The sequence below is a fragment of the Bos taurus genome, chromosome 19 (genome assembly GCF_002263795.3).
Source record: "Bos taurus isolate L1 Dominette 01449 registration number 42190680 breed Hereford chromosome 19, ARS-UCD2.0, whole genome shotgun sequence".
In the NCBI taxonomy this organism is placed as follows: domain Eukaryota; kingdom Metazoa; phylum Chordata; class Mammalia; order Artiodactyla; family Bovidae; genus Bos; species Bos taurus.
This window is the reverse complement of record NC_037346.1, coordinates 12,128,674-12,141,496: the sequence shown is the minus strand read 5'-3', so window position 1 is coordinate 12,141,496 and position 12,823 is coordinate 12,128,674. Positions and strand designations below refer to the sequence as shown.

Sequence of the window (12,823 nt, the reverse complement as noted above, 5' to 3'; positions counted from 1 at the left end):
GTATACATAAAAAATAAAGCAAAAATGAAATCAAGTTTTAAATTCAAAGCTCATGGAATCTTAAGAGGGTCATTAATCATCAGTAAGATGGTCAAATAAATCTCTGAAGTGGTATTTCATATTTTATGTCCTAATGTCTTTCTGGAGAGGTTTTTATAGTCCTTTCTGAACTTCATTCAGTGTATGGTCTTTTGTGACTCTGTGTCCTTCACTGAACATAGTAGACTATTACATTTTTAGAGTGGTTTTACATTTGCAGCAAATTGGGCAGATGGCACAGACATTTCCCGTATGCCCCCAGCTCCACACGTGCACAGTCTCCCCCATTGTCAGCGTCCCTCACCAGAGTAGCGTATTTGTTGCACTTGATGAACCTGCGTTGACACAAAATTATCACTCGAGTCCATTGTTTATCTTAGGACACACTCTTGGTGTTGTACGTCACTGGGCTTCGATAAATGTATAATGGCACATATGGTTCCCAGGTGTCCCCAGTGGTAAAGAATCCGCCTGCCAGTGCAGGAGAGACAAGAGATGTGGGTTCAATCTCTGGGCCAGGAAGATCCCTTGGAGGAGGAAAATGGCAACCCCCTCCAGTACTCTTGCCTGGAAAATTCCATGGACAGAGGAGCCTGGCGGGCTATAGTCCATGGGGTTGCAGAGTCAGACACGACTGAACACACATGTGTGCATGCATATTGCTGTATATCCATCATTGTAATATCATGCAGGATATTTTCACTGTCTTAAAAATCTTTTGTGCTCTGCCTGTTCATCGCTGCCCTCCCCAAACCGCACTGGCCCCCCACCCCCAGCAACCATTGGATTTCCTAGAATATCATATAGATGGAATGATAGTATATAGCCTTCTCAGATTGGCTTATTTCATTTAATAATATCAAGTTTCCTCTATGTTGCTACCTAACTTTAGGATTTACTATAAAACTACAGTAATCAAGACAGTGTGGTATTGGCAGAAGGACAGATAAATAGATCAACAGAACAGAATAGAAAGCCCAGAAATAAATATTTGATGAAGGAGCAAAGGTAGCATAATAGAGCAAAGATAGTCTCTTCAGCAGATGGTGCTGAGCAACTGGACATTCATAGGCATGAAACTGAATCTAGACTCAGACTATTCATCCTTCACAATAATTAACTCAAAAAGAATCACAGACCTAAATGTAATAAGCTTAGATGGTAAAGAATCTACCTAAAATACAGGAGACCCGGGTTCAATCCTTGGGTCAGGAAGATCCTCTGGAGAAGGGAGTGGCAACCCATTCCAGTATTCTTGCCTGAGAATCCCATGGACAGAGAGCCTGGCTGGCTGCAGTCAGGTTTGCAATGAGTCGGACATGACTGAGCAGGCTTGCACTAAGAAAGGATTGCCTGTGGTTATGAAGATTTACCACGGTTTTGTTCCAAGCTTTAGCTTTAGTCTTTTATTCATTTCCAGTTTGTATGCAGGGTCCAGTTTCATTTGTTTGCACGTGGATATCCAGTTGGCCCATCATCATTTGTTGAAAGGACTGTTCTTTGCCCATTGACTTGTCTTGGTAGCCGTGTTGAAAGTCAGTTGATCATAAGTGCAGACATCTGTGTTTTTCCAAAAAGGTGTGCAATCTTTTGAGTTGTTCTTTTCAAGGAAAATAAAGCAGGGTATTACAGAGAGTGGTTCAACCCTTTGTATTTCAAAATGAGTTCAGGCCTTCTCTCCACTAGGGCCCCTGTTCTGCCAGAATGCCATGTAAAATTGCCATCAGTCTTTTAGTTATGGAATCATCTTCATGTTAGCGGGGCTTTTCGTGGATCTTACCTTTATTCAAATTTGTAAACTTGAGGTTTTTTAATATCCAGTTCTCTTTTACTTTGTTCACAAACATTGTAAACTTGTTAGAATTAGTCCTAGTATTGTAGAGATTTAGGTGGTGGTGGTTGTTTTCCTTCACTTTGTTTTCAAAGTTTAGCTGGAGGCAGTGGTTAATGTTTAAAGGAGTCATGCTTAGAAAGTTGGGATAGTGCTGAGAGGCTGATGGTCTGCTGATTCTAGCTGTAAAAAGTGTTTTGGAGAGCAGAAAAACTTTGCTTTCATTCCAATACACTCTGATTCTTGAGGTCCACTGGCTTTCTAAAAACATTGACTCAAAAAGTGAAATGAAGAATTGTAAACTACATTTTCCTTAGTATTTTTTAGTATTTGGAAAGCAAATATACTTATTAGGATCTGTTGAGGCAAAACTGTTATCACAATCGAGTTAGATGGTGGCTCAGATGGTAAAGAATCTTCCTGCAATGCAGGAGACCTGGGTTCAATCCCTGAGTTGGGAAGATCCTCTGGAGGAAAGCATGGCAACCCACTCCAGTATTCTTGCCTGGAGAATCCCCATCGACCGAGGAGCCTGGTAGGCTACAGTCTGTGGGGTTGCAAAGAATCGGACTTGACTGAGCAACTAAGCACATGTTGACTTTAAAATTCAAGAGATTATTCACCTCTAATATAATGCCACAATTCACAGGTATTTATTTCCGGTTTTCATTTGGTTCTTTTTTTACATTACATTTTAAAAGGGGAAATTTTCTTATAGACCATGTTTATGCTCTTTTCTCCAGTTCTGAAAGTGTATGTGAAATATGTATATTTGTTGTTCAGTCACTAAGTTGTGTCCAACTCTTTGGCAACCCCATGGACTGTAGCCTGCCAGGCTCCTCTGTCCATGGGACTTTTCAGGCAAGGATACTGGAGTGGGATGCCATTTTCCTCTTCCAGTGGATCTTCCCAACCCAGGGATCGAACCCATGTCTCCTATATTGGCAGGCAGATAAAGTACATTTTGGTATGAATTAGATGGGAGTGTAATAATGAAATCTACTATGTAAATACTGTGCAATATATATGTTAAAGTATGTTGTCTTTGTTTATATTGTATACTAAGTCACTCAGCCATGTCTGAGTCTTTGCAGCCCTTTGGATTGTAGCCCACCAGGCTACTTTGTCCATGGGATTTTTCAGACAAGAATTCTGGAGTGGGTTGCCATTTTCCTCTTCCAGGGGATTTTCCTGACCCAGGGATTGAACCAACATCTCCTGTGTCTCCTGCATTGCAGGTGGGTTGTTTACCCGCTTAGCCGACAGGGAAGTCCTTTTTTCTATGGATACGTCCATAATGTGCATTCAGTGATGATAGTAACATCACAGTTACCCAGAAGCTGATTTTTCGGGAATCCAAAGTTTTCCATACACCATCCTTTAAACTCTGAAATACACAGAAAGAAATTCTTTTAACAGTGAGCAGCAAATGATAAAGCTGGTAGTACCTTGTATTTTTGTATGACATATGGACTTTCTCTTAGGATCATATCTTCTTTATAAGTTCCTCATCTTCTTTAAAAATGAAAACTCAGGAAATTCTCTGGGAGTCTAGTGGTTAGGACTTCATGCTTTCACTGCTAAGGGCCCAGATTCAATCCCTCATCAGGGAATCGAGATCCCATAAGGCGCTCAATGTAGCCAAAAAAAAAAAAAAAAAGAGAGAGAGAGAATAGTAAACTCAAAATTGATGGAGTTGAAGGAGTGGAAATGAAAATTAAAGGGTACCAGAAACAACAGAGACTTGTGATTGTCTAGTGGTTGTGAAAACAACAGCATTATCAGTTCAGAAATTGCTACTCAAAAGTCTTCCTGAATTCAGGGAAGCACGAATGTACAATTAAGGAAGATTTCTGTTAAAAAATGGCTTTAAAATGAACACAGAAAGCCTAACCTAGAGAGTAGGCAAGCACACTATTAGAAAAATTTTCTTCAGTAGATGACTTTTTTTTTTTGCCTATATGCCTGATAAATATTAAGGTTGGTTAATATTTAGGTACATTGTTTATTCAGCATTTTTATTAAGCTGTTTGTCAGGTATTATTTTAGGCAGTAGAGCTTTAGCTGTGAACAAAAGACACAAACGCTTGATCTTTATCAAGTGGGAGGAAGATAGAAAATAAAGCGAAAAGATAGTAAGTATATTACTGAACATATAAACTATTTTTATTTTTGACAGTACTAGTCAAAGTAGTTAATTACTATTCATGCCTTGATGGCTCCCTTCCTCTCAGGATCAGTACTAGACCGAAGCTTTCTGCTGGGGCAGAGATTTTCAGGTGTGCTGTTCATGCTATTCCAATCATGCTGTTGTTTTCCAGTTACGCTCATGTGTTTCGTGCAGTTTGGCTGTTTTTTTGTTTTTTTTGCCATGGTAAGAAAAGTTATTTTTTTATAAAAACCTGTCTCATTATATTAATTCAGATTCCAAATAGAGCCCCAAACTATGAAACGGATAACCTCAGTTTGATCTTCTAGCGCCCAGCATTTTTGGCACCAGGGACTGGTTTCATGGAAGACAATTTTTCCACGAACTGGGGAGAGGGGATGGTTTTAGGATGATTTAAGCACACTGCACTTATTGTGCACTTTATTTCTATTATTATTACATCAGCTCCACCTCCGATCATCAGGCATTAGATCCCGGAGGTTGGGGGCCCTTGCTCTAGTGTACATTTTAGAGAAAAGTGTTTGTGAAATATGAATGAGATACTTGTGGAATGATAGACCTCAGATTCTTTGGGTTAGGCTTTTGGTGTCCTTTGATTCTCCAGTCTCCTTTGAGTAGTCCTTTAAAAGCAGTTCTGTGAGCCACTGAAATATTGTCCTGTGTAGCTGATGGATGAGGACATTCTGCCCAGAGACCTTATTGGCGTAGTCAGGAGGGCAGATGAGAGCCTCAGGGATGACACGTACCACTTACTTGAATGAATTGTGTTGTGTCTTGTTCAGTGGAGTTCAGGAAGATGGCGTTGGTGTTTCCATGGTGTGGGTGTCCACTGTCGGGAATATGGGATTACTTTTTTTTAGGAAAAGAACCGCAAAATAATCCTTTTTACCAGTTTGTTATTGGCTTGGCTGAAAGCAAGAAGAATGAAGTTGGATGCTTAAAGGAAATGCTCAGGATTGTGTAAATTAGTTCCCCAGCATCTGCTCATGCACCCTTTGTGAATTTCTTCTCCCCATTGGCCCCATACCTAACTTACTTCTTCTACCTCCTTCCTTCATATTTATGTCATTTCATTTAAGGTGTACATCTTCCTTTTCTTTGCCCTTAAATTCCAGAGTCAATTGTATCCTTTTCTTTCTTCTTCAGATGATTTTGCTAGACTTTTGAAACTGTAGGGTTATGAACTTTACATGGTTCTTCTTGGCTTCTCTCTCTTATTCTAGGAGTAACTAAAAATGCCCAATTTTTGCAAAAAGCGAATACCAGTTCTTCCCAGATTTGTTTCTTATTGGAACAGAGTCAAAAGCCAAAGGAAACTATCGAGGAGGAAAAAAAAGGAACCTTTTTGAGCTATTACAATAATAGCTAGGTTATGAGAATTTTAAGTGAGATTTGGGGGAAAAAAAGCCCTTGATTTTTCTGGTTTTATGGCATCAAAATGTGATGTACCAACAGAAAGTTTATTAAGAAATGTCTTAACATTGCCCTTTGATAAATTTCAGGCTGCTACCCTTGTCCTGGACCCAACATGAATCCTGTTGCTCTTGGGAGTCGCTGGCTTGCTTATGCAGAAAACAAGGTAAGCAGAGCCCGTGTAGGAATATTTGTTATGGAGCAAGTGTTGAGTTTTCCAAAGGTAATTCACAACTAGTAATGAATGTGTACCTTACTAGTTTGGTTTTGTTTTAATTGGGCACCACAAAATTGTCCAATCAACTGTACCCATGTACTCTCAACTCAGCTTGTCCTCTGAACCATTTCAGAGTAAGTTGCATATATCTCAGTGCCTCCAAAATACTTGTTATCAGCCAATTTAATGTTGATAAATTACTTTTATCTGTTATACTGTCCCTGTTCCAATCTTGTCAATTAACCCTATCTTGTCATTTGTAAAAAGCTTCTTTCCTGTGGTGCAGCCTCAGGTCTAGGATCAGGTATTATATCTTGTAGGAGTGTCCCTTTCTTGCTTTGTCTTTTACAAGATTGGTAACAACCCTCTACCTCTGCCCCTTATTCTTTTTATTTTAATAGAATGATTTTTCTTTTGAGCTTTTTGATGTTTTCTCTTGATTATAACCGGGTTCTGTATTTCTGGCTGGAACAGTGCGCGGGGGTTGTTCTGTAATTCCCACAGCATCACATCTGGAGGTACATGATACACATCTGTTCCTTGTTGGTGATGCTAATTTTGTCAGGGTCTTGTCCAATTTCCATACTGAATAATCACTGTTTTTTTCCTCTTGTTAACCAATAGATAATTTGGAAAGAGCAGGCTTACATCCTACTTTTCATCAAAATCTTAGCCTTACCTAAGCTTAGCACCCATTGATGATTCTTGCGTGAATCAGTCTTTCCTACAAATATTCCAAGTCAATGATTTTCCAGTTCTACTCTACACCAGTAGGTATTTGGCTCTTTATTATAATCAAGAACTTCCCCATCTTTAAAAAAGTCTTACTGTATCTGTATTTTTGATATGGGCTCATGGATTCCTTTTTTTTTCAGTAGTTTTTAATATTTTTCTGTCTGTAATTATTTTGGCTTTCAGATTATCCCAGAGTCAATCAAAAGAGCCTCTTTAGTCTGCTTCTTGTGACATTGTGTTGTGGCTTCATCAAAATTAAAAAAGAAATACTTTTTCCTTGCTCACTATCATAAATCTTTGTACTTGCCCTGTCTCAGGCCTGGAATTCTCTGATTTTACTGGTTCTTTTAAATTGACAGTGATATCAGATACCTAAACTTTGTCCAGTAGACGTACTTACTGTTTCTGGGTTCTTTTTGCTTCTAGACTCTTTCAGTGGACAGAGTTCACAAACATGCATGTTATACACCCAAACATACTTCTATATATACACATAAATAGGCAAATATACATAGATGCATATTTGTGCACCCATGTATTTCCATATATACATAATACATTTTGGAAATGAAGAGTTCACATTGGCATTTCCACAGGATTCTCTCTGTTTGTCCCCCATTTCCTATTTATATGTCCTTTGTTTCAGATAGGAGACTGTGACATCAGCACGTTTTCTTCATCTCTTCAGTTCTGTAATACAAAAAGGAATTGTAGAATTGCTTGCTCACACTGCTACAAAAATCAAACCAACTAAAAAGAGTTCAGGATTTTTTTTGCAATTCTCTCTACTTTATTACTTCCTAAGACTGAAGATATAAGATCAAATACTGTGTTCATAGGTTGAGTTAGTTTGTTCTTTGTCCCTTTTTTTTTGCATTCCTCCATTGTTGTTACATTGTATTATTCAATTATGATTGTGTACCAAATAATACATAGTGTATAAATAATGTATTATTTGGTAGGTAATTGTGTATTTTTTGTTTATATTTTATTTATATGCTTATATATTTTATCATGTGTTTGATATATTTATTTTTTTCTTTCCTAAAAGATAACATTTTATATGTGTGTGTGTGTGTGTGTGTGTGTGTGTGTATAGATATATATGTTCTTTTGTACACTGCTTTTTTCACTCACCAGTATTTCCTAGAATTTAGTCGTGATAAGAGTTTTGCACTACAGAAATTTCTGATTTATCTTTCATTTTGATGTACCTCAGATGCAAATATAATTTTTGCAATGGATCTCAGTTTTAAACAGAGTTCTGACTTAGTTATGTTTATGTAGAAATGCTAACTCGGATTTAGTTGAATTGAAGAGGTAATAGTATGGCTTCTTTTCCTTGATTATTTTAATTAGCTGAGACTGGGAGAAGATGGTAGTGTTTCTAAGATTATGTCTTTCCTTGCATGTCCTGCAGGAGGCAGCAGAGGGATAATTTTTATAATTCTTCAAATGTGTATTTGTGAATGAATGAATGAATGAGTGAGTGGGTGAATGAGGGAGATTCTTTTCATTAGCTAAAATGAGCACCTTTCAGACTCTCTCTTTTCCCATGTGTGGAACTATATTTACCAATTACCTGTGATTTGGGAAATACCTCACCACTCTTGTTTTAAGGGATTGTTTCTTTTTAATGTCAGAGATGAAGAAAATTTTGATTTTAAAATAAAAGAATAAAAGTTCACACATTAGTTTTTATCAGGTGGGTGGTTTTAAATTATCTAAGGCTTTTTGTGTGTGTGTGTTTTGGGAGAGGAAGATTTTGATTTCTATAGGCTTTTAATAATTCATATCACAGTGTGGAGTTATTCTAATAGTCTATTGCCATTTTATTTGAAAACCTTTCGGTATAAAAATATGGCTAATAATTTTTATATTTCGCTTTCTTTTTTTTTTTTTAAGCCTAAATTTGGAGAGTGTAAGGGCAGTGGAGGCTTTAGTCCTGGTTTATTGCTCAACACATGACAGAATCATGCATTGAAACTAGTGATTCATTTTGAAAATTGGCAAGTTACTTATTTACATCAGACACGAATAAGGACATGTCTCTTTCCTTCTGATGTTAAAACTAGTGAGCCCTCTGAAGTGGACAGCTATTATATGTGTCATAGTTGATTTATGCACAATTTCTGCCGCTTTCCCACAAACACAATCGAAAATGGAAATATGGCACACTCTTTTGTCTGTTTTTTAAAGTTTCCTTTTGCTGTCTTTATGTAGGAATTAAAAGGACAAAACCTCCAATTTGCTAGCATGTTAAATATTTAATGTTAGGAAGTTGTGGCTAAGTCCTTTGATTATGTTTCTAAAATTTATTTGTGGAAAGTCTGCCAGATCTCAAATCCTACCATTTCAGTTTATAAATTCTTAAAGACTATTCATTTTGTAATTAAAAATCGTATTTGAGCATGAAACTGCCTGAGTGGCACCGATAGATTATAAAAAGGGGTAAAAGTGTCTCAGCAGGGCTTTTAGCTGTTTGTCGAAAAAGGGCTCATGCAAATATTCCCACCCATCACCACCATTCTATGTGGTAAATAAGCTCTGTCCTAAGAGCCTGTAGAGTTAAACAGTGGAACAGAATGGTCACTCTCTCTCTCTTTGCAGTTGATTCGATGTCATCAGTCCCGTGGTGGAGCCTGTGGAGACAACATTCAGTCTTACACCGCCACAGTCATTAGTGCTGCTAAAGTGAGTAGCCTGCAGTCTCTGGGAGGTTTGATTACGTGGAGTAATTATCCCATTTCTCTCCTGAATTGTATTGAGATTTTCCCTTCCCTGTTCACTCACAAGTGTCGAACAAATTTAGAAAGTAAGTCAGAATTATTTTGTCACCTGAGAATTGGTGCCTAAATGATTAGGTATTTAATCTCTTAAGGTTCCTAAATCACACTTTATTTTCTCTTGTAATGATTTTAAGGTTTGCGTTTGTCCAGTTTAAGATATTTATGTCTGTTTGCTAGGTCGAAGTCTATAATCTAATTACTTTGGAAAGAAGCTTTGCATATTTTAAGTAGTGACTTCTGGATTCTATTTGTGTGTGTGTGTGTGTGTGTGTGATTTGAATCATTCTACCCATACTGACATCCCTTTGCATTTTTGAACATTTATGAATCTTCTTGACACAAAAAGAATATTAGTCATTAAGAAAACTTGAGTGAAGGCCCTGGTGCATTCAAAGACCCTTTCATGTCACAGAGCTGCCCCCTGCATGTTTGTCAAGTGAGTTCTTTTTGTGTATGCGCGAGGGTTCATTTTGATGATGGCTCGTAAACTTTATGCTGATTATAAGGTATCCTTATAATCACCGTTCTTTTGAATTGTGAAGTATACAACAAAACAGTTCTAATAATAGGGATGACATCGTGAATCTGAATGACAGCATGTAATAGAAAGCACAACTATTCAGAAAAGAACAACCGTTTAAAACAAACCACAGGGAGGGAATCAAAGGTCACACTGTTTTATGTAAAACAAATACAGAAATACTTCAAGATTGATCACAAATGCTTCCATGATGGGGTTTGATGAGAGAAGCATTACGTATTTTTCAGTCAAAGGAAAATACTGAATGGCTTTTTGCTTACAGCAGCATATATTAGATTTCAGAATCTTTGTAAGAATGGCTTACTTTTCTCTATTGGGTATGAAAAAGTTATGATGGTTAGCTCAGTGAAGAGAAATCTGAAACAGTAAAGGCAGCGTCGGTGTTATTTAGTTAATTTACAATATACCAATGAGATATAGTTCTCAAGTATTCAATTTCTTTCTGACTTATCTGCGTCACACACTTTGGTCAGGATAGCTCACTGTATTGTTATTCTGAATAATTTTTAGTTGTGTGACCAGCGATAATTTTCCAGCTCTTCTTTGGTATAATTGTGTGTTTGTGTGCCTACTTAAAAGGAAAGTGACCTACTTCATTCAGTAACTGTTTAGCTGTTTATCTGTTAGCTGAAAATAGACTTACTGGAACGAGGCTAGACTTGATGTGCTTTGAAAAAAAGCAAGTCCAAACTCCCTAATTTTCTAAACCACAATATTGTGACCGGTGAGGAACGCACTCATGTCTTCCACACTGAACCTCCACGAAACTGTGCTGATGACAGCTCCTTAATGGGCCATTAGTCACCAGTGCAGTTGGTGTTGATTGCAATTCCTTGTTACCTCTGACAAAAGAGAAGTTTCTGCCATTAACTCCTAAATAAAGTGATTAATGTTTAATTTTTCTTTTAACTACTTTACCCTGATTTTAGTGCTTATTCATGTTCTTGCTTATACATTTATAAAATGAAGGAAAAAAATATAGCCATGAATGCAAAAGTCACTCGTTTCTTGCTAGTCTTAACACGTCCTGTCATATATTGAACCCTGCTCTTTTAACTCATATTTAGCTTAAATTTCATGAAATATTTTAAAAACATTTTTCTTATAGTTATATAATTTTTTTCTGTGCATTTATGGATTCCTGAATTAGATGACATGAATATTTTGAGATTTCTTTGAAAATACTGTTGAATTGTTTTCCTAAAATGTTATCAGATCTGGAATGATTCTTCATTTCACAAAGTGTGGATATTTTATATGGGAAAGATTGGAAAGTTGGGGTGATTTTTCCCCCAAATGTAATTTCTTCTAGTAAGTTACTCAGTATTAGTAACTGTGGGTAAATTAACCTTCTGAGATATAAGCAGTTCTAGTTTTCTGTGGTAAGAACATAAACATTACTGCAATAATTAAGCAGTATAATTTGAAATTTATTATTTTACATTTTCTACATGATAATTCCTGTACTTTGTTGTTTAAGTGGGTATAAAAACTTTACTAAGTAAAACTAAAGATATCTTCAAATCTAGAAACTTTCACCAGAGAATTCTATCTAATGTTTGCAGATGACCAATGGCATAGATAAATAATAAAGATTTACTGTTTAGCACAGGGAACTATATTGAATATCTTATAATAACCTATCATGGAAAATAACCTGAAAAATGTGTATATGTATAACTAAATCACTTTGCTTTACACCTGAAACTAACACAGTCTTGTAAATCAACTATACTTCAGTTAGAAAAAGAATAAACAATGGCAATATTGCAAAGACTCATAGAATAAAAAGGTCAGGTTATGCCTAATCTTGTTTCATAATGCAAGATCACCTTGATGTTGAAACTTAACAAGAGTGTTATGAAAAAGGAAAGCTACAGTCCTGTCTTACTCATTAAATCATTAACATAGATATGAAAAATCCTAAATAAAATATTAGCAGAAAAAAAATTACACAGAGGGGTAATGTGTCACAATTCATTTGGGATAATTCCACAATATAAGACTGGTTTATTACTCAGAATCAGTGGGTCTCATTGCCACATTAACATAATAAAGGAGAAAATGATAAAAATTACCTCAATCTATGTACCAAAAGGGGTTGATGAAATCGAACATGTGTGTATTGATAAAACATTTTAGTAAATACTGATAGTCTTTCGTTCTCATGAATTCAATTTTTGTCAAATTGCCAAACTGTTTAAACACAGTAAACACGCTCTGTTTCTGATCATTCCATTATCTGGCTCCATTTTTGTTGTGTTTTTGTTGTTTACTTTTTCTCTTAGTTCTCATTTATGATGTCTTGACTCTTTGTTTGCTAAAATATATTTAAAAGATCTTTAGAAAAAGTTTTTAGTTTGAGATGATATCAGAGTTCTGTGACGCTCTCAGGCTTGGATCATCTTTATCCAATTTCATGGATTGAAAGTACTTAAATTATTTAAATAGAGGTCACCTGAAATAGCTGTGGGATCCTGATTAGTACAGGTTCACTCTTATTTCTGTTGTGTGTCCCTTTATATTTCACCATGAAGCATGCAGGGAAAGCAGGACATGACAGCCTAGGTCCCACCACAGGTCTGTCAGAAGCACTGCTCAGTCTTAGTTGTTGTTGTTGAGTCACTCAGTCATGTCCGACTCTTGAGAGTCCGTGGACTGTAGCCCGCCAGGCTCCTCTGTCCATGGAATTCTCCTGGCAAGAATACTGGAGTGGGTTGTCATGCCCTCCTCCAAGGGATCTTCCCTACTCAAGGATGGAACTTGCGTCTCTTGTGTCTCCTGCATTGCAGGTGGATTCTTTGGTGCTGAGCCACTGGGGAAGCCCATTATCCAGTGCATTTAGGCCTAACTACCAGCTCACACAGCTGCATTTCCCTGTTCTGTTGGATTTGGACCTGATAACTCATCACTGTTTTGTTAAATATTCAGTACCTTCAAGCAGAGTAAAAAAAAAAAAAGACTCTAGTTTTCCTACTTGTTCTCATTGGTAGGATTGATCTGATTTACCTAGCCTATCATATTGAAAATAGAAAATAAAATTTATTATTATTATTCTTACCATTTGAATAATTTCTAGGTAATATGA

General features: G+C 36.7%; 1 protein-coding gene across 10 annotated transcripts in view; it reads left to right on the top strand.

Annotated features, from left to right (window-relative positions):
- Positions 1-12,823, top strand: part of BCAS3 (BCAS3 microtubule associated cell migration factor) — a 586,592-nt gene that overhangs the window by 144,807 nt on the left and 428,962 nt on the right. For all 10 annotated transcript variants that reach the window (XM_059878411.1, XM_024980624.2, XM_059878412.1 and 7 more), the window contains exons 10-11: positions 5,543-5,619; positions 9,016-9,099. In XM_059878411.1, the coding sequence (XP_059734394.1) occupies positions 5,543-5,619; positions 9,016-9,099 (161 nt within the window). The remainder of the gene's footprint in view (positions 1-5,542; positions 5,620-9,015; positions 9,100-12,823) is intronic.